Source organism: Ipomoea nil, unplaced genomic scaffold, assembly GCF_001879475.1.
Source record: "Ipomoea nil cultivar Tokyo-kokei standard unplaced genomic scaffold, Asagao_1.1 scaffold2701, whole genome shotgun sequence".
Lineage (NCBI taxonomy): Eukaryota > Viridiplantae > Streptophyta > Magnoliopsida > Solanales > Convolvulaceae > Ipomoea > Ipomoea nil.
This window is the reverse complement of record NW_017619129.1, coordinates 2018777-2041852: the sequence shown is the minus strand read 5'-3', so window position 1 is coordinate 2041852 and position 23076 is coordinate 2018777. Positions and strand designations below refer to the sequence as shown.

General features: G+C 39.4%; 1 protein-coding gene across 1 annotated transcript; it reads left to right on the top strand.

Annotated features, from left to right (window-relative positions):
- The first annotated feature begins 1727 nt into the window (after positions 1–1727).
- On the top strand, positions 1728–5335 carry LOC109155396 (subtilisin-like protease SBT5.3). The gene is made up of 11 exons (XM_019303094.1): positions 1728–1837; positions 1935–2044; positions 2155–2252; positions 2328–2495; positions 2651–2759; positions 2860–3403; positions 3476–3582; positions 3691–3936; positions 4017–4131; positions 4234–4447; positions 4523–5335. The coding sequence occupies exons 1-11, from the start codon at positions 1763–1765 to the stop codon at positions 5059–5061; spliced, it is 2325 nt and encodes a 774-aa protein (XP_019158639.1). The 5' UTR covers positions 1728–1762; the 3' UTR covers positions 5062–5335.
- Positions 5336–23076: the final 17741 nt, after the last annotated feature.

The window sequence follows — 23076 nt, the reverse complement described above, 5'->3', positions numbered from 1 at the left end:
GGTCTGTGGCTCCTGAGTCCAATATCCATATTAAATGTGTATTAAGGACAGCATTAACATGAATTCTAGGTACAGAATTACCTTCATTTTGTCCCTCCAGAGAATTCTTGAAATCAGATTTGATTCCAGAAGTGTTCACTGTCACAGCTGCATTACTCAACACTTGAGCACCATGATTTTGATTCTGAAGGAGAGATACCAGTTTCTGGAATTGATCAACTGAAAGGCCTGTGTCATTCAACTGACTAACTGCTGAAGTTGAGGGTTGTTGCATTTCTTGTGATTGTTTATTCTTGGATTTGTATCCTGCTACCCACCCAGGTGGAAATCCATGTTTCTTGTAACATTTATCAACAGTATGACCAAGCATGTTACAATAAGTGCACTTGGGCACATTCTTACCCCCATTATTTGAAAATTTCTTTCTGTTATTGTTGTAGGTTGCAGCTGCTACCATAGACTGTTCTTCCCCAATTTGGATTTGACTCTCATGAATAGCATTGGATTGAGCATAATCACTGCATCTTTGGGTGGTTGAACCTTTAAGCTTTCTTTCAACCTTCAAAGTCATATTCAACACTTTCTCCATTTCTGGAATAGGGTCCATAACAAGTACCCCAGATTTAATTGCTTCATATTCATCATTTAACCCTTCCAAGAATCGGATCACTTGGTCCTCTTCCCTCTGTTTCTGCATTCTATTCAATAGAGTGCATGAACATCTTGGCACACACTCGCATAGGAGTAGAGGCCTCAATGCACTCATCTGTTGCCATAGGGCATTACTTTTTGTGAAATATTCATTCACAGTCATTTGTCCTTGCACATTCCTAAAGATTTCAGTCTGAATTTCAGAAATTCTATGAGGATCAGATTGAGAATACCTCTTCTGTAGGGCGTTCCAGATGTCTATGGCCTTGTCATAGTACATAACGCTCTCTGCTATGCTTGGATTAACAGACCTCAAAATCCAAGAACATACAATGCGGTTGCATCTTCTCCAAGTCGTCAATCTCGGATCATTGGCTTCTGGAACTGGAACGGTTCCATTGACAAAGCCGAATTTGTTCTTCACCTCCAGTGCGATGCGCATCGATCTACTCCAGGAGTTGTAATTGATCTCGGTTAGGGGAGGTGACACAAGACTGAGATTAGGGTTCTCAGTAGCGTGTAAGTAGAGGGGATCTTCAAATTCATCATTGTGCTGGTTCGATGGAATTTGGCTTGCAGAAGCTCCTGCCTGTTCTGTCTGGTTGTGGTTCCTGTCACCGGCCGGCTCCATCACAACTGCTGCGGCGTAGCTCCGGTGAGGCTCTGATACCATGTTGGAGAACTTGGATTCAGGAACAAAAGTGTGTATTCATTACAATCAAAGAGAGCTCATGAGAGCTGGGAACTAAAACAGAATGAGATAAAGATGTCGAAGAGAGAAGCAGCTTATTGCTACTTAAGCCTTAGAGCAGTTATAACTAACTAAACTAACAAAACTAACTCTATGAAAAGACAAAAGAGCCCTTGGCTATAAAAGATGGAGAAGAGAACTGCTGTCTGTTGCTAGGATCTACTGATGGCTTCATCAAAAAATCACTATAGTCGAGGATGATTTTGGGTATTAACTCATTATTCAATCAATTAATTAATCCATGGTCCAAATTAATTATTCCTGTTGCATGCAATAATTGCAATAATGATTGCTAAAAAACGAAGCTAGCCTCAACACTCTTTTAGTGCACAAGAATTGGACTAGCTTAGTGTAGCAGCAATGAGAGCAATTCCGTGTTGCATTCTTTCACTCATTTTTACTCTGTGTCTTAGACCCACGTATTCCATCAAAAAGGTAAATATTCATACAAGTACTTTCATGAAGGCCTTTTAGATGATAATGCTGCTAATGCTATGATTTATGTTTGACATTAATTTTGATGTGGAAATAGTCATATGTGGTGTACTTGGGTGGTCATTCACATGGAAAACAAGTCTCTTCCGTTGATCTTGACAGAGTTAAACATTCTCATCATCAGCTGCTTGGAACATACCTTGGAAGGTATATTATAGCTAGAAGCAGCTTCTTTTTAGTTTCGGTTGCTTTTGTATGCTCTCCGATCCCTCAATGTTTTGATTCCTTGGTTCAATGTGTTGTTGCATAATCTAAAGTTCCGATAAGGCGAGAGATGCAATCTTTTACTCGTACACCAGACACATCAATGGGTTTGCTGCTATGCTTGAGGAAGAAGAGGCTGCTGAGATTGCCAGTAAGCAATCAGTATTAATTAGTTACTGTTTTGGTTTTTCAAAGGGTTTTGGGATTTAAGTGCATCAATGTGCAGAAAATCCGGAGGTGATATCCGTGTTCTTGAACAGGGCAAAACAATTGCAGACAACCAGATCATGGGAGTTTCTTGGATTGGAAGGTGAAGGTGGCTTAATCCAGGAGGGTTCAATATGGAAAAAGGCCAGGTTTGGAGAAGATATCATCATTGGTAATCTTGATACCGGTATGTATCCTCAACTCTCTCTGGTTATCTGTTGCTATCCATTATGTCGTCTGCAGCATAGCTTTTGTTTCTCAGAATTGAAATTCATAAAGTACGTATTTCAATTATATCTATTGCCCAGTAATCATGTTTTGTATGCTGTGTTGGAGCTGCAGGAGTATGGCCCGAATCAAAAAGCTTTAGTGACGAAGGATTTGGACCAATTCCCAAAAGGTGGAAAGGGATTTGCCAGAATCAGAAAGATAAAAGCTTTCACTGCAACAGGTTTTTATTAGCTTTAATTTGTTGGTGTTTTCCTTATCTGAAATTTAGATAAAAAATTTAGTTCTGAACTTACTTTGTTTTTATGATTTGGATAACAAAGGAAACTCATTGGAGCTAGATACTTCAACAAAGGGTATTCTTCTGGTGGTGGCATTCTTAATTCCAGTTCCTTCTTCACCCCACGTGATGTTGATGGTCATGGGTCCCATACCTTATCAACAGCGGGTGGTAATTTTGTTCCTGGGGCAAATCTTTTCGGTTTGGGCAATGGAACAGCAAAGGGTGGCTCGCCCAAAGCTCGGGTAGCTGCTTATAAGGTTTGCTGGCCTCCCACCTCCCCAGGTGAAGCTTGCACTGATGCAGATATCCTGGCTGGTTTTGATCGGGCGATTGAGGATGGTGTTGATGTGCTGTCTGTATCGATTGTAGGAGACCACCCTGAGCTATATTTTGAAGACGGTTTGGCCATTGGTTCCTTTCATGCTGTAAAGAATGGTATAGTTGTGGTTGCCTCAGCTGGTAATTCTGGACCTGCTGCCGGTTCTGTCGATAATGTTGCACCTTGGGTGATCACTGTTGGGGCAAACACCATGGACCGACAGTTTCAGAGTAATGTAGTGTTGGGAAACAAAAAACACTATACAGTTAGTTTCTGTTCTTTGCTTCTTTGCATTATACATAAAACAAACCTTATTAATATATGTCTGTGTTTGTAGGGCGAAAGTGCAGCGCTGCTAAAACTTCCAACTGGGAAGTTCTATCCACTTCTTTCTGCTGCATCCGCTAGAATTAAGATTAATGCATCCATTTCAACCCAAGATGCGTGAGGATAAATTAAAACTCCGATCCATCAGTTATTCACTATATATACATCTATCTAATTAATATCATACAAACTGATGATACTAACTGCTATATATAACTCCTGCAGTTTGCTTTGTAAGCCTGGAACTCTGGACCCAGAAAAGGCAAAGGGAAAAGTTTTGGTTTGCCTACGAGGTGTAACCGCCAGAACTGATAAGAGCCACCAAGCTGCTTTGGCTGGTGCTGTGGGAATGATTCTTGCCAACGATGAGGATTCTGGGAATGAGATTATTGCTGATGCACACTTTCTCCCAGCTACACATGTCACCTACTCAGATGGACTTGCAATCTTTGATTACATTAATAAAATCAGGTAATTAAGATCACGTGTGGAGCCATTCTGTGATTCTGATCTGTTACATACATAATATAATAATAATGCATGATAAGTAGGAATCCTGTGGCTCACATTACTCATCCAAATACACTATTGGGAGTGAAGCCAGCTCCAGTAATAGCAGCTTTCTCATCAAGAGGTCCTAACGCCATTAATCCAGATATTCTCAAGGTTTGTTTACAAATCCAGTGAAGGCCGGTCTTTGATTTGTGTAATTGTGATAAGCCATTCTGTGATGTTTTTATATACTTAAATATGTTTTATGTATTCCAGCCTGATATATCTGCGCCTGGAGTGAATGTGATAGCTGCCTTCACAGAAGCCACAGGGCCATCTGATAATGATTACGATAAGAGGATTGTTTCATTCAACGTGGAATCAGGGACTTCAATGTCATGCCCTCATGTAGCTGGTGTTGTTGGCCTTCTCAAAACGCTGTATCCTTCATGGAGCCCTGCAGAAATCAGATCTGCTATTATGACCACTGGTGTGTATGTATGTATGTATTTCATGATTTCAAGATGTCTTGGAAGTTTACTTATATGCGCATTACCTTTCACAGCCACAGTAAGAGCCAACTCAGGGAAGGCCATAACTGACGATGAAACTAGACTGAAAGCAACCCCATTTGCATATGGAGCTGGACACATAAACCCAAACCACGCTGCAGATCCTGGCTTAGTCTACGACTTGAAACTCACGGATTATGTCAACTTCATCTGCGCACAAGGCTACAATCAAACTGAGATCACGGCCATTTTAGGGACACCATACAAGTGTCCAGACCACATTAGTCTCTCCATCTTCAACTATCCCTCAATCACTGTCCCTCACCTCAAAGGCACAGCCACCGTCACCAGAACACTCAAAAACGTCGGCTCTCCAGCTACCTACACAGCTTCTGTTCGTAGCCCGGTTGGATTCTCTGTCACTGTGAATCCCAAGATTCTCAAGTTCGAAAAGGTTGGCGAGGAGCAAAGTTTCAAAGTTACTCTCAAGGCAAAGGGGGAAAACGCTACGGCTGATTATGCATTTGGGGTGTTAACATGGTCTGATAAAAAGCACCGTGTGAGAAGTCCCATTGTTGTGAAAACAGCATAGATGAATATATGCTCCTACATTCTAGGCTTGCTTAATTAATTCTAGCTTGTGGATTGTATTTCAGATCAGAGTTGCACGAATTGATGAACTTGGTCTTCCAAATATTGTTTCTTAAACTTTGCTTAGTGTTTAATAGAAACCAACAAATAACCCTCCCAGAACCTTCCTCTACTGAAATCAATACAAACCCACAACAATAGGCTTACCCAAATTCATCTTTCCACAATCCCATTCAAACAAACTATCACAAATAACTATCCAATCAAGAGTACTGCAAACAAATATGAAGAAAATAATGACCCAATTTCATTGCCTCAACTCCCACCCCGCCTCGCTCACTGTTAATACCCCACTATCAAATACAGGGATGAGGAACAAAACAACATGCATTATCATGGTATCTATTTGGAACCATAACATCAAAACAACACTTCTAAAATTTTGGCCTATTCAATATGAAGCTAAAGAGTGCCCGGCCTTACTGACTTCTTACATGCATGCACTCGCTAAAGAAAGTGGGGAAAAAGACTAGAATGTGCGGTCAACAAGGCGAAATTCTCAAAATGTGTAGTATTTTTTTTTTTGACAACAATATGCAAAACTCCTTTCGGAGTTGCGTTTTTGGAGTATTTTGTATTTTTCATGTATTTGTGTAAAACGCAAGAGGCAGTTGCGTTTTACGCAACTGCCTCTTGCGTTTTTCAGCGCATACGGTATCCCCCAAAACGCAACTTACGTTTGCGCTTCACGTATTATACGTAAAACGCAAAACCAAGTTGCGTTTTTGTCATTTTTTTGTACCGGCCGGCTCCGGCGAATTTGAAGGCCTGTGAGAACCACAAAACGCAATTCGCAATGGAGTTTTTGGTGCCAATAGTTAAAACGCAAGTTGTAAATGCGTTTCTGAAATGTTAAAAATTTCCGGCCGCGAGTGCACTGGCAGCCATCTACACGTAAAAAGCTTCATTCCTCGCGAGTTCAACACGAATTCCTGATTTAACTTAAACAAATTAATTATTTTTTTTTCAATTGATCATGCATATATAGCTGATTATATACATATATATATAACTTCAGAACAACTGAAAGAGTGAGAGTTTTACCTCTTCATATATGACGCTGCAGTTTTGATCCTCCATGGCCTGTTGAAAGCACAACCGAAGATAGAAAAACAGAATAAATTGAAGAATAAAAAGAAGAAGCAGAGTTGAATGAGGAAATTGAAAGAGCATGCACTGTACCGTTAAAAGATCAAAAAACGCAATTCGTTCTTGCGTTTTTGTAAAATTCTCCGGTGATATACGCCGGTAAGGACAACGCAGTTGGGTCTTGTGTTTTAAACGTAAGGACAACGCAGTTGGGTCTTGTGTTTTACGTATTTAAAAGTATAATACGTAAAACGCATCTCCCAATTGCGTTTTAACCTATTCCATACGTATTGTGAAAACGCAACTGGGAGATGCGTTTTTCGTATTCAATACGGAAAACGCAACTACCAGTTGCGTTTTACGTATTTAACGAAAAAAAAAATACGGATACTATACCTTCAAAATTAAAACGCAACTCGCAATAGAGTTTTGCATATTTCTGTCAAAAAAAAAGTCAGCACACATTTTGACAAATTCGAAGCCCATTCTACACATTCTAGTCTTTTTCCCAAGAAAGTGCCCGGCCTTACTGACTTCTTACATGCATGCACTCACAGTTTAGGTGGTGTTTTCTTGTTTTGAAGGTTCCCCAGCCCAGGCCACTCTATATCTGCATCATCATTCTTCATAAACTCTTCATCAATTTCAGCACCCTAAGGATTTGCTGCTAAGGTCGCAACGTAACATTCTTTCTTGGATGAGATAAAATTAATGAATTCATAACTGATTATCATATCAATACTTCATTTCCACCCTAAATTTAATTCATTTCTAGACTGGTTTATGGACGTCTACGGATTTAACAGTAAATTCATAACCTCATAAAATAAAATTCATAATTTAATAAATGTAAATTCATAATCTCATAAAAAAAAATTCATAATTTAATAAATGTAAATTCATAATCTCATAACAGAAAATTCATAATTTAATAAATGTAAATTCATAATCTGAACATAAAATGTAAAACGTCGTTAACAGCACATTAACTAATTTTTTTTCCGTAAAAATAACATTGTTTGGGCCTGTGTTCACCATTCATGGTGAACACGTTTTCAGGGCATAATTTGCGGTATATAAGGGTGTTAAAGTGGGCTGAAACTCGCGGACCAGTCCTAAACTATCTCATAGTGGGACAAGTTAAATTAGGGCTTAAAATTTTTGCATGCTAAAATGCAGGCCTCGCGGGTTACGTGCCAATTTGCAGGCTTATATATATATATATATATATATATATATATATATATATATATATATATATACTTTTGTTCAAATGTGACTACACTCTCCTGAGCGACCGCTTGACAAAATACACCAACAGTGTTAACAAAATACATCAATAGTGTTAGGAAAAAGCATAACAATGAAATACACAAATACATCAAAAAACACACAACACACCCAAAAAATGGATCATATAACTCCCTACCCCTAATGGTGTATTTTCTGAACACTGTGTGATGCTTTTATTTATACCTAATGGTGCATTTTTTGTGATGCATACTTAATTTGTGCATATTTTTTGTTGTGCATTTCCTAACATTTTCGGTTTGAATTTAAAATTTAGTTTTTCATTGACTTTTTTTTTAAAAATTTTAAAGGTTTGAATATTTAGTTATTACAAATTGCATATTTATTATAAATACTTTGATTAAAAAATGAACACTCAAGAATTGAATATGAACAAGTGGTTCTGTTGCTTTCAAAAAAGAAAAAAAATGAAGAAAAACATTTATTATGGAAATCGTCGTGCATATAGAAAATTATATTGGACAAAAATGATTAAGGAGATGGTCGTCTAGAAGTTGAATTAGACAAAGACTACCCAGTGGCCAAGTGGGACTTGGAGCTCTGGTCTCTGTCCAAATTTTGGTAAGTTGTGTTTGTTCGAGAATATGGATGGCGAGCCCGGGTCGGTGCTTAGTCTAATTAGTTCATCGTTTGATTTAAAGATCATGATTAGAGATTATAATGTGAAATTTTAAATTTTACTCAAAGCATGTAAATAAAAAACGTTCAAGAATGTTAAAAAGTCTAGTTTGAATTTCTTTTGTATACATAAAAGTTAAAATTTGATTGGTGAGTTGATTGATAATTTACCTTCGAAATGACTTGTGAAGCAAGATTCAGTGAACTTAGAATTAATCTAATGAAGTGGGATTACTTAACTAAAAACAAAACAAAAAAGAGAGAGAGAGAGAGAGAGAGAATATGGACCACACGAGGACCAGTGGCCATCGCCAAAAAAATCATTGGCGAAGACCTCTATGGTCTTCTCCCATATTTTTGGATTACTTCTATGGTTTTCTTCCTAAAATAAAAATATGTGACATATTAAAGAACAAATGTCTACTAAAATAAGATTTATGCTTTTTCAAAAAAAAGTTTGAAAAAGTTTAATGTCTTAAAAAATGTTTTTGAAATTTCAAGCTCATTTGAACATTTTGCTTCCAAAATAAGCATATGAAAACTTGTGCTAATCAATTATGCTATATGCCTATATATATGGAAGATTTGCTCAAATATCATGCTGCATAGAGAACTTATGAAAGAAAAAAAAAAAAAAAAGTATTGTATAGAAGGCTTATGATACTTAGCTTATTTCAATCGTTCCTATCTCATGTCTTAGATTAGTAAATCTTGGTTCACATAAGAGTTTGGTAAGAATATCTGCAATTTAATTTTAGTGGTTATATGATCAATCCTTAAGATCTCTTATGTATGGGTGACCGCGGTTCCGGTTTCGGTTCGGAATCACCGATTCCGGTTCTATAAATGCTCTAATCGGAACCGGAACCGAAACCTTATAGTAAGGTTCCGGTTCCGGTTCATGAACCGACGGTTCCAATTGAAATCGCCGGTTCTAACTGGATTTATTATTATTTTTTTTTTAAAAAAAAGGTGAGACCAAAGGCCAAAGGGGCAAAGACCAAAGTTTTGTCTTTGCGCTAGACGTGAGACGCGTCCCATTGCCCAATGCGGCAATGAGGCAGTATGCTACAGACATGCGGCCTGCAGCTATCAATTATATATATATATATATATATATATATATATATATATATATATATATATATATATATATATATATATATATATATATATATATATATATATATATGGGTTTGGAACCGGAATCGTCCGGTTCCGAACCAGAACTGTACGGACGGTTCGATTCTGGTTCGAACCGAACCGTGGTTCATCCTTACTCTTATGAAGTGATGTCGAATATCTATGTGTTTGGTTTTTTATGAAACACTAGATTTTGAGTAATAGCAATAACATTAATATTATAACAGAAAATACTAACTTGCTTGCAATCAATCCTATAATTTTTTATTTTTTTTTGGGAGTGCAATCCTATAATCCTTTAATTGTTGCTTTATCCAAAGAATTTGTACTGTGCACAATAGCACGCTTCTTGCTGCTATGTATATATTCTGTTTTTGCAGCACGAGTAGTAATAGACTTTCGCTTTTTGTTGAACCAATTAAGAAACAAGCTTCAATCTTCATTAGCTTTGTTTCTAAAGACCCATTTTATACCTATGATATTATGATTTCCTGATCTTTGAATAAGTTCTCAAACTTCATTTCGTTTCATTGCTTAGGATTGAACAATTGTTATTGACATGTACCTTTTATGGTCAATGATATCCTAAGGGATCCATAGATCCAAGTACCATTTCCTCACTACTTGGTTCCCTTATATTTGTTTGTTTTTATTTATTGCTTAATTATTTACTTTCACTTTTTCTTAATTCTTTTTCACAATTTCTTTAGATTACATAATTAAACAACGGATAATACTAGTATTTGTAGTCTATGTTGATACGATACTCATTACTCCACCCTCTATACTCTGAACGATAGGTGAACTTGCCTAGACGTTTTTGTGTAGTTGCAAATTGAATCTCAACGCTTTACATGAAAGTTGTAGAGGATTGTTATAGCTTTCCATGAACACTTAAATCATCTTAATTAGGCTCTGTATGAAACATATATGACAAAATTACTCTCAAGATGTCATAAATTGCACATTCTGCCATATTTGCTCAAATTCCTAAAAATCAAATATTAATTAATTGAGCATCATATCCCACCAAACTAAATGAGATATAAGCAAAATAATTATAAATATGATATTAGAAATAAGTGCAATCAAGCACTTATCAAATGATTAGCGACCAAACCACCCTCGAACCTCGAGGGAATAGTGGCAACATTCGTATTAAAAGTGCAAAGCTCATGCCCCTAGGCACACAAGAGGGTTGTCCCTGTCCCTAAAAAAGACATATCATATCAACACTAGTAGTAGCAAGTGGAGTGAAAGACACCTAGTTGGGAGTGTCTAATGAAATCCCATCCGTCTGACCTTATCTGTCTACCTCCAATGCCTTGAAGGCATTACTAATGGCCATAGGAGGTGAAACTTCCTTCCCTCCCTCGTTGGCACCACCCTCAAGACCTCCAGCGAAAAGGGTCGAGGCTACCTTACCTAATGGCCCTTTAAGACATTAAGAGGAGGTACATGCACACCACTAGTACCTAGAACATCAACAGTTACTCCCTTACTCTCAATGAAAGGGGTCTAAACCATAGCCTTACAAGCTCAAGGCACTTGCCTCTTCCGCTCAAGGTTGGAGCATATAGATCAGCTGTTTCATATTCCTAGTCAAGAAGACCCTCCCAAGCCATAGCCACACCATCCCTAGCTTCCGGGGGCCCACTAGGCGAGTCCCTCGAAGCTACAAGTGGTTGAACACACCTAGAATCAGGACACCCCCCGCCCCCCACCTAAAGTGGATTTGGGTGCTCAATGGCATAAGAGAATCGCAAAATGCACAAGAGAATAAAAATCAAAGTGATGAGATAATTTTGCTCTTGCCTAAAATGGAGCTCTACTATAAAATGTACTGAAAGGACCAAAAATTTATAGGAAAGTTGAAATGAATCAAATGTTTAAAATAAGTTTTGTGGTGATTGAATTTTCATGATTCCATGTAATACCAAACACTTTGATTAATTTTATTAACAAATATATCCTCATAATTATTTTTTCAAAAATTTAATTGATCATAAAATAATAAACGGCCTCTAAATAAAAGTATTGATTGAGATAACCCATGCTATACAAAACATATTTTCTCTCAGCGGACGCGAGAAAAAAGAGAGAGTAGTTAAAACGCTCCGCATTCTTTGGCTCCTTTTTGCGATCAGATGGCGGCGCCACAGTGGGCCGCCGCGCCCCCACCACCTCGTACCTTTGCAGACATCCTCTCCGACACCAACGACACCGTGCCCCTCCGCCCACCAGAAAGATTCAAAGGCATGCCCGCAATTTCGTTCTCAGATCGCGATGTAAATCAGTTCTCCCAGAAATTCAAATACGTTTTTGGTAAATTCGCAAAAGGCTGGCCTCCAATGGCGGATCTTCGAAAAACCTTCGACCAAATCGGTTTTGGAGGTGCTTTTACGCTTGGCCTGATTGATCAACGTCATGTGCTTCTCAATTTTGATCATGAAGCAGACTTCCAACGGTGCTGGCTACGGAAGTCATGGTCGATCCGGGGCTACATAATACGAATCTTCAAATGGACCCCGGATTTTCGGCCAGATATGGAATCCCCAATCGTTCCAGTCTGGATCGCCTTTGAAGGATTCCTGGCTCATCTGCAGGACAAGAGGGCAATCTATTCAATTGCCAACTTAATTGGAAAGCCTTTGGAGGTAGACGCATCCACGTTAACTCATAATCGGCCTTCCATGGCACGCGTTTGTGTTGAGCTCAATGTCTGCAATGCCCTCCCGAAGCAAATTTGGATCACTAATGGCTCTTACCGGGGGGGGGGGGGGGGTGGTTCGCTCAACCGGTCAGCTATGAATACATCCCTCCCTACTGCTTGGAATGTCGCAAATTTGGCCACTCTGAGATGGACTGCAGAAGCACGCAACGAGTGTTAGAACCCCGCCGAGAGGCTCCAAAGAAGACGCCCGCTGAACAACTCTGGTTCCTCCAAGGAAGAGATGGCGGCCTATACAGAATCCGTCGGAAGAAGTGCATGGGTAGGGATGGCAACGGGGCGCGGCGGGGCCGGGGATTGGGGTCCCCGTCCCCGTCCCCGAAATGTCCCCCCGTTCCCCGTCCCCGCCCCGTTCCCCGGCGGGGATGGGGATAATTCCCCATCCCCGTCCCCGCGGGGATTTTTCGGGGATCGGGGAATCCCCGCCCCGACCCCGTTGTTTTTTTTATTATTATTAACAAAATTAATAATATCAAAAAATCATATTATTAAGCCTTGAATCCTTAAAGAAAGTTCAAATACAAAATGCATAGCTTAATAAGAAAAGCTTCGCCGCACGGAGGACGTTCAGACGATCGTCGTCGAAAGCCAGAGACGGAGGCACGGAGCACGTTCGTCAGTTCGTGAATCATGGTCGCCTCACTCGCCTGTCTGATTTTTGATTTTTGATTTTTGAAACAATGAAACGCAGAGATGCCAAAGAGCCCTTAGACACGGCCGTAGGAAATTAGGATTACGAATGTAGGATACTAGGGTTGAATGACTTGAATATTCTATTATTAATATTATTAACACTATAATATTATATAATATATAATAATTAATCGGGGATTCGGGGAACGGGGCGGGGATCGGGGAACGGGGACGGGGACGGGGCGGGGAATGCCATCCCCATCCCCGTCCCCGTCCTCGGCGGGGAATGAGAAATTCCACCATCCCCGCCCCCGTTCCCCGAAATAAATCCCCGAACCCGTCCCGTCGGGGCGGGGACCGATTTTCCCCATCGGGGCGGGTTAAATTGCCATCCCTATGCATGGGGACGACCCGGTGGTAGATACAGAAAGTGTTATTTTGCCTTTGACAATTCCGGAGGCTAACGCCCCTCTGGAAAGGATTCTCAATGACGATCATGGTGTCCGTGAAATGACTCAATCAGACTCGCAACCGGGACACCTACCAGACGGGGATGATATACGGAATGCCTGGGCTTTCTCGCAATCTTTACTGAACTCCTGGAAAGTGGATAGTGAAATGTTCGCAGCCAGGATTGGGAAATCAAAGCCAATTGATTTTGTTGTTGTTACTAAGAAGAAGAGCCGTCCCAGGAAAGACTACTCAGCGAACACTCCATCTGTTACCACCAGGCTTCCAGCGGGCAAGATCGCAAGAGTATCTTTCTCGCATCGGCATAAATGAATCTTCTAAGCTGGAACGTCCGGGGCCTACTCACCTCACGGCGCAGGCTCAGACAGTTAATCCGACGTGAGCACATACACTTGGTTTCGATTATTAAACCTTTACTTGCTGCTGATCAACTGGACAAATATGTTCGGGACTTTCATTTCTCGGGTGGCTTTGCGTCCAGAGAGACTAAAATCTGGTTGCTATGGTCAGATTCTTTTGACATCGAAGTTGCAATAGACAATGATCAGTTCGTTCTTTGTAAATCTCGTTACATTCCGTGGGACTTTTCGTTTGATTTTATAGCGGTGTGCGCAAAACATACTAGAACAGACAGGGCTCTTTTGTGATCGCACTCAGGGCCTGCCTGACGAGTTCTGGGCCAATTCTCCTAGGAGGGGACTTCAACGTAATCTCAATCATTTCAGAATACAGGGGTAATGCTATACCAGCTGTGGGATGCATGTCCGACTTCTCGGACTTTATAGCAGACAACGCACTTCTTGATCTCGCCAATTTAGGGCTTAGGCAGCCTATACACTTGGCACGGGATCCGAACCACGGGGACAGTTTGGAAGAGGCTAGACCGTTTCTTGATGAACACTGCTTTGAGGGATTATTTCACGGAGGTGAGAATAAATGTTCTGGCCAGGACATCTTCGGATCATTCCCCAATTTGCTAAATGGAGCCAATACGTCGATGTCTTGCCCAAAACAGTTCTGTTTTCAAAGAATGTGGATCACCCACCCAGGCTTCAGGGCTGTAGTCAGTAGAATTTGGAATCAACCTGCAGAAGGAGGGGGAATGCGGGCTCTCGCTTTCAAGCTAAAGCAACTAAAGCAGGGCCTTCGTTCTTGGAACCGTGACACTTTTGGGAATGTTTTTGACCGAATCAGGGATTTGGAACGAGCAACAATGGAGGCTGAGAATGCTTTTGATGAAGACCCTTCACCTGTCAACCGTGAGTTGCTACACAAGCAGCGAGCGGACCTTCTTCATGCTCTCAAACAGGAGGAAATATTCTGGAAACAAAAGGCTCGCGTGAAGTGGCTTAAAGAGGGAGACTCTAACACCCGTTTCTTTCATTATGTGGTTAAAAATAGGCACCGAAGGCAGTGAATCAATGCTATCAGAAGTGGCACAGGGGAGCTCCTCACGGCTCAATCTGCTATACAGGAAGAAGCAGTATCTTTCTACTCCGGGCTTTTTGCGGCGGAAGACTGTTCAGGCGTGGAACCTCTTTTACAATGCCTTCCAACGAACCTGATTGACACAGACACCTTTCTTTTAAGCCTTCCCGTCTCACGCAAGGATGTTAAAGAAGCGGTGTGGAAGTTAGATCCAGACAGCGCAGCTGGCCCTGTTGGTTTCTCGGGAGTTTTCTTTAGAAGCTGCTGGGACATTGTAGAAGAAGACGTTTTCATGGCGGCCCGGGATTTCTTCTCCGGCGTACCTCTACCACGAGCGATGACAAGTGCTCAGATAGTTCTGATTCCAAAAAAAGATAATCCGGACACTTTCGCGGATTATCGCCCAATCTGCCTCTAAGGGCAGTTTTGGATAGGTTTGGGTTCCCTGTAGCTTTCACTAATCTGGTCTTGAACAATCTGGAAGCAACACGTCTGTCAGTCTTGGTAAACGGGGTCAGCTGCGGTTTCTTTCAGCCGACGCAGGGGGTTAAGCAAGGCGACCCGCTCTCCCCCCTCCTCTTCATTCTTGTTTCGAAGGCCCTATCCCGGTCTCTTATCTATAAAATGGGCACCGGCTTATTATCACCATACTCGTCGAGACTAGGATGCACCATTGTTACTCACTTGGCATTTGTAGATGATATTATAATTTTTGTCAATGGTTCTACAGGCTCACTGAAGGCTCTTTCAGATGTGCTAAAACAATATCAGCCCGGGTCCGGACAGAAAATAAATTATAACAAGAGCTTCTTCGTCACTTCCAATCACCGTTCTACGGGAAGGTTGTCCACAATGTCGCGCATTCTGTCTATGCAGCACTCCACTTTACCTTTTTGCTACTTGGGAGTAAACATGTTCGCGGGGAGGAACAGGGTACATTACTATTATCATCTTCTGGAACAAGTTGACAGCAGGCTTCACTCTTGGCAACGCAAGCTGCTATCTCCAGGAGGGAGGCTGACTCTAATTAAGCATGTATTGGCAATGATCCCGTTATATACAATGGCTTTTGTACCTCTGCCAAAGCAAATTGAAAAAGCTCTTGAGTCAAAGTTCGCTAAGTTTTTTTGGGGAACCATAGATGGAAAGCCGAAACGGGATGGCTGGTGTGGAAAAAACTCTGTTTGCCGACTGAAGAGGGCGGTTTGGGTGTCCGCTGTCTTGCGTCCATCCAAGAGGCGTTCTTTGCAAAGCTGTACTTCTATTATCTAAAAGGGGGTACCTTGTGGAGCTCCTTCATGCAGGAACGCTATCGTGGTAATTTCTCAATTACAGCTGCCTCGCACACCTAGAGGAGAATGCAGCTCGTGAGGAATTTGGATGTCGTCGATTTATGGTAACTTCTCCTTCTCCTCTGCTTATGATTTGGTCCGGCTAACGGCAGGAAAGAGTTTATCCTCAACAGCCATTTGGGGAGCTTTAATCCCTTCGAATATTTCTGTCTTCATGTGGCGTCTACTGCGGAGACTCCTTCCTTTCCCGGATGTTCTTCAAAGCTTTGGTTTTTGCTTGCCTTCGATCTGCCCTATCTGCATAGCTGCAAGCTCGAGCATGGAGCACTGCCTCTACCATTGCAGCGACGTCTAGATGGTATGGAGGCATTTTGATAGAATTTTTGGCTTCAGCCAACGCGGCGGCATCTCGGTGAGAGCGGTGTACCAGACTTGGTGGCTCCATGACTCCCCATCGCTTGGTGGCTACGCATGTTTGCTCCCTTGCCTTGTTCTGTGGACTTTGTGAGCTGCTTACAATGAATGTCTTTATGATGGTACACCCTTCTCCGCCTCAAGAACTATTCAAAGGATTAAATCGGAAGCGCTTTTGCTCTCCCTTGCTCGGAAGCTGCGCTGTAAGGGATCAATGGGCAGTCTTCTGGTTACTGAAGGCTTGATTGCCCACATTTACTCTCCACCGCGACGTACTACAGTTTGGGTCAAGTGGATGGCTCGCCGTCGGGGAGATTAAAATTGAACTTGGACGCCTCTTTCTCTGTGCACGGCGTGGCTGGTGGCGCCTGCCTAAGAGACTCAAGCGGCCATCTTGTAGTGGGTTTATGCTATCGTCTTGACGCTGCATCCTCAACTCTTGAAGCGGAGGCTCTAGCATTACAAAATGTCATTTTGTGGTGCGAGGTCACTGTGACACGACCTCTTATGGTTGAGGTTGACTCACTTACTCTTGCAAAATGTGTGTCCTCGCCGAGGGAGTTGATACCGTGGAGGATACGAGAGCCAGTTCTCCACATCCTGGCTTGCCTTTCAGAATGGGGCTCTACCATTCGACATGTCTTCTAGGAAGCAAACCAGGTGGCAGATGCGCTAGCAGATAAAGCTCTCAACACTGATTTTCCCAAAATTTTCAGTAACTTTGTTCTTATGCCTGACACGGTTAAATTAGCTATGATGTATTATCTAAGAGGTTTTGCTTCTCACCGGATTGTTCGCATTTAATAAACGGCCCCGTTGCTTTAAAAAAAGTATTAATTAAATAAACTTTCTTTATACTTTTCAATATTCTAATTCTACCCTTATTAACTAACCCTTACTACTACTACAACAACAACAACAACGCATTCGAAGTTGAGCATCAATGATTACAAATAAAGAACTTTGAAAATCATTTTCTTTCATTGAAAAAAAAAAAACAAATCTAGGTTAATTTTTTTTTTCCGTTTAATTAATCTTCTTTTGATTATTTAGAACAAGACTCAATATTTTAATTATGCTTTTGTTATTGGGAATGATTTATGTCATTATGGTATTAATATTTTTTATCTGTATTTCTATAATGGTACAATTGAATATTACTTTACAAATATTATACTATTCTTTTTTTATCACACAAAATTGTTCTTACATTATTAAAGTTCCACACACACATACACAGATATATTGAACATCCTTATGCAAGATGGTCTTTCTGAGACTAAGTCTATCATTGAAAATGTCAGAGATAGTGTCAAGTATATTAGTGCCTCACCTCAATGATAGACTTAATCTCAGAAAGGCCATCTTGCACAATAATGTTCAATATGTGTGCACAACAACGAACATGAAACAACTTACCGTGCATCTAGTGACAAAGTTGTATGAAAAGAAAGAGAGTCATGCAACAACCTCATAGCTGAATCATTATAGGAAGCATTATCCACCGTGATTGTCCACACTTTCTCTTCAATACCCCATCCTTGCAAGCATTTGTATATTGCATCACAAACATTAGTGGTTGTTGTTCGACCAATTCACTCATAATATGGACTTGTAGATTACATGACTATGTTGAAGAGGTCATACTCAACAAAGGAAATTGGCAATTCATGAACCATAATCATGTGAGATATAACCTCCCTCATCCTTGGTTGATCATACTTCCAACTCTGAACACCACTGACACTCTCTGATTTTTGTGTTAATGGAACCACACAAATGTTCCTTTGCCCTGAAAGATTCATTCTACGTTTTATGCAATTGTCTAAATGTCTTTTATAGTGTGTGATTGTACCATCCTTTTGCTTTTTCAATTTAAAATTGCAATGATTGCATTGCAGTTTTTCTTCCCCATTCTCAAGTCTTACCAATGTCATTTCCTGTCAAATAACTAACGATTTTTTCCTTTGCTTCTTCTTATAAGGTTCACCTTCTCTTTCCACTTCTCTACCAACGTCCTTTTCAACATCACCTTCAAATCCTATGATTTCCACATTTGGTGTTGGGTTTATTTCTTCCATTTCAATAGGTATTGTTGAAGAACAAACACTTGGACTTGAAGGTTCATCAATTGTGTTGTAATCTTCGTAAGACATAGCTATTATACAAACAAGTAATTAAAAAAATGTATACAATATTATTTCTATAATGCAAAAAAAAAAAATAAAAATAAAAAAATAGAGAATACAAAATATAATACTACCACATTGACATAGTACAATATGTTATATTGTTCTTCTTCATCTTGCCCAGTTATCCAACAAGCTAAACAATAAAATTCAAAGAACAAATAAACACACAAATAAAATGACAAAGTGGCATAGTAGCTCTAAAGTGAATTTAAACTCAATAATATTAATCTGTATTGAAAAAACAAAAATTAAAAATACCGTATATGTTTTTAAAGCTTCGAGGAAGATTAAAAAAACAGTCAGCAGGCAAGCAAGGAGATCTGAGGATTAAATAGTAGGATTAAACAGCAGAGTAGCAGACTGTAGGATTTACAGAGGCTGGAGGCGTTGGCTGGGTAGTGGGCTGGTGGCGGTCAGCGTTGGCTGGGGTGGTGGCTACGGTGGTCGGCGTTGACTGGGGTGGTGGCTACGGCGATCGACGTTGGCTGTGATGGTGGCTACGACCGTCGACATTGGCTAGAGGTGCGTTGGTTGGGCAGGTGGCTACGGCGGACGGCGTTGGCTGGGCAAGTGGCTACGGCGCTCGGCGTTGGCTGGGAGCCTGGGAGGTGTGAGCGACTGAGCGGAGAAGACGGGATGACTAAGGAGCGATTGAGTGAGAAGATCAGAAGTGAAAAACCGTAGTCCCTAAATGAAAGTGACTTATTTAAATTACCTAATTACCCATGTCTATATATATATATATATATATATATATATATATATATATATATATATATATATATATGTGTGTGTGTGTGTGTGTGTGTGTGTGTGTGTGTGTGTGTGTGTGTGTGTGTGTTTGTGTGTGTGTGTGTGTGTGTGTGTGTGCGCGCGCGTGTGTGCAGGGACGGAGCCAGGAATTCTATTGAGGGGGACGAAATAGGGATGAATTCAGAAATTTTTTCAGTAAAGGCGAAACATTAAAATAAAAGAGATATTTAAAAAATAAATAAATAAATTACCTAAGAAATATATGTGTAAATATTATTGGATATGGGCAAAAAATAAAACACATCGAAACTTTATAAAACTATTCATAACAAAATATGAAACATAATTAATTTGATAAAATAATTTAAATATATATATGTATGTATGTGTGTATTAAATATTTAAAAAGTTATTAAAACGTGTTAGAACCATAGGGAAGGAGCCAAAAAAAAAAAACTGTAAAACTATATAACAACCAAAGGAATCGAAACCCTAACATTTATTATAACCAAAGACATGCTTTACCAACTAATCTAACTCATTTCTTATTGACAATTAACAATTTTTATATACTAATACTCAAATATGTACTATATATATATATATATATATATATATATATATATATATATATACACACACATACAAAACTTATATATGGGGTGGGGGTGGAGGGGGGCAACTGACCCCCTTGTCCCCCCTTTGGCTCCGTCCATGTATATGTGTGTGTGTGTGTGTGTGTGTGTGTGTGTGTGTGTGTGTGAATATTATTAAACGAACACAAACGAGCTTGTTCACGATCTCTTAGCAAACGAATTTACAACCGTTCAAGCTCTGTTTGTTTATTAACCGAGCTCTAAATTTTGTTTGTTAATGTTCATTTACCTTAACAAACGAACATAAACGAATGCTTACCGAACACGAACACGAGTAGTTTGTCGAAAGCTCTGTTCGTTAACACCTCTAAATAAAACTAATTAGATAAAATCTGTTCTTTTTGCAAAATAGCACCAGTAACCCAATTACACATGATACACTACCAAAAAAAAAAAAAAAAAAAGCGGACAAACAATGGAGACGAAGACAATGACAAACCTATCCAAATCGGAATTAACAAAACTTAGAGTAATTCGAACAAAAAGTAGTATATACTACCTAATTGTTGAGTTTGTCTCATATATGGATTAGGAATAAGTGTTTGTCTCATACTAGAAGTAGGAGTGAAACGGGTAGACCTATTGTATAGGGATTAGATGCCTATAAATATATTAGTTGTATCCCTAAGGGGTAGTGTCATCACTATCACCATCACTATGAATAATAGAATTGTTTCACTCCCGTGGATGTAGGCACTTTGCCGAACCACGTAAATCTTGTCCTCTTTACCCTTTTTGCCATTATTATTGTTTCTTGTTCTTGTTAATCTCAACAAATTGGTATCAGAGCACTGTTGAGATGACCAGTTCAAGTACAAAATTCTAGATATCAAAGTTTGATGGTATAGGGAATTTTGGGCTATGGCAGTCTAGGGTAATGAATTTGTTGGCATACCAGGGCCTTCTGAAAACCATGAAGGCGGAAAAGACAACTAATCTGGAAGAGGCTGATTGGGAGGAGTTGAAGAAGCAGGAAGCTATGAACGTGGTTCATGCGGATGACTCTTATTATAGTGAAGGTGATGTTCTAGCGGTAACTAGTAACAAGTTCGAACATTGTTTGGACTTTTTGAGCGTTTCTAGATGCTAGATGAGAAGGTGGTCAGGGGCGCTGTTGTGTTGGGGCAGCGTGGATACCAGGAGGAGATATGGACCTGGTATGGGCGGACGGTTCAGGATGAAGCAGTTCGTGAACATGCACCGGGAAACGTTTGATGCTGCGTGGTGCGTGTTGCTAACCAGTGGCAATTACTGGTTAGTGGAGCATTGGGCAAGGCACACGGGTTTAGTGTGACTTTGCAGGGGCGTTGTGTTGGGGCAGCGTGGATACCAGGAGGGGACATGGACCTGGTATGGGCCAGATGCAGGAGGTCAGCTAAACGGGACAGTAAGCATGAGTTGCGGCTGGTATAACAAGTCGACGGCTGAGGGCGAATGGCTTGGGACGAAGTGGTTCGTGTACATACTGGAAAACGTTTGATGCTGCGTGGTGCATATGGCCGGCTAGTTGGGATAAACATGGTTGTTCCTACCCATGTGTATATGTGAGATAAGTTTTTTTTTTCTCCTAAGGGGCGTAATTGTGAAGGTGGAGATGGTGAGATAAGTCTTTTCTCCTAAGGGACATATTTGTTAAGGTGGAGATTTGTTGAGTTATCTTTTTCTCCTAAAGGGCATATTTGCGAAGGTGGAGATAGTCTTTTCTCCTAAAGGGGATATATGTGAAGGTGGAGATGATGAGATAAGTCTTTTATCCTAAAGAGCATATTCATCAAGGTGGAGATTTGTTGAGTTATCTTTTCTCCTAAAAAAACATATTCGCCAAGGTGGAGATTGTTGAGTTTGTCTCATATATGGATTAGGAATAAGTGTTTGTCTCATACTAGAAGTAGGAGTGAAACGGGTAGACCTATTGTATAGGGATTAGATGCCTATAAATATATTGGTTGTATCCCTAAGGGGTTGTGTCACCACTATCACCATCACTATGAATAAGAGAATTGTTTCACTCCCGTGGATGTAGGTATTTTGCCGAACCACGTAAATCTTGTCTTCTTTATCCTTTTTGCCATTATTATTTTTCTTGTTGTTGTTAAATCTCAACACTAATACCATACCAACTATACAAATAAGTATTTAGATAATAATTTGGGAGAAGTATTTAGATAATAGTTGAACAAAAAGTGCAAATTAAACATTAAACATTAATTTTAATGCCAACTATATATAATGAAATTCTCATATATAATCCAGTATAGACATATTTTGAATTATTTATTTAAATACAAATATTTGACATTAAATCATTCGCGCAATGGGTGAGTAAAACTATTAACTTAAAATATAACTCAACTAAACATGTTAATATAACATCTTCACAACCCAAACTAAACATGGTAATTTTACATTCTTATAATCTTACATTACCTCTAGGACTAAACACACCTTAAAAAAATTATGTGAGAGTCCCGTGTTTATAATATTATTACTAGTTTTTTTACGCGCTTTGCGCGAATGAGATAATGTCCAATAATTATTTTTAAATAAGTATTTCAAAGTATATCAACGCAATATTATATCGGAGATGTTCATGCATATGTAAATAAATATTGAATTTGTTTATTTAAATCGGTAATTCAAAATATATAAATGCAAGATAATATTTATTGAATTTTCTAATCGATATTTGGTAGTGGTAGTTTTTTTCTAATCAATATTTATTAAGTTTTTTTCTGATCTAAATAATCAAAAGAATATTAAGTTTTTTTCTGATCAAATGATTTTTAAAGTTCTTGATTTATAACTTTGATGCTTAACTTTGAATGTTATGTATTTAGTCAGACTAATTATTTGAATAAAGTTTATGTTAAATTTTATATTATATATATTTTAAATATATTTTAACATATTCGTAGTATATGTTTAACAATTATGCCAACTCTAATTGGGATGTCGTTCGAAACTAAGACTTTTCTTATAGAAATTAATGTGTAAGTTAAAATAATAAATATTTAACGGAATATTCCGTTACTAAAGTTTATGTTAACGGAATTTAGGTTATTTAAGGGAAGAAAATAATATAATAGAGGGTAAATAAGGAAAATCAATAAAAAATACTAAAATAAAAATAATATGAACCATTAATTTTAAGAAACAATAGTATAATATGTACCATTCATTTTAAGAAACAATAGGACCGACATTTTTTTGTTCCAGTTAAGGGCC

Excerpts from the sequence above, each read along its gene's own strand:
- LOC109155396 (XM_019303094.1), top strand. The coding sequence starts at position 1,763 with ATGAGAGCAATTCCGTGTTGCATTCTTTCACTCATTTTTACTCTGTGT. Across the intron at positions 2,253-2,327 it reads AGAGGCTGCTGAGATTGCCA|AAAATCCGGAGGTGATATCC; the intron begins GTAAGCAATCAG and ends ATCAATGTGCAG. Across the intron at positions 2,496-2,650 it reads CATTGGTAATCTTGATACCG|GAGTATGGCCCGAATCAAAA; the intron begins GTATGTATCCTC and ends TTGGAGCTGCAG.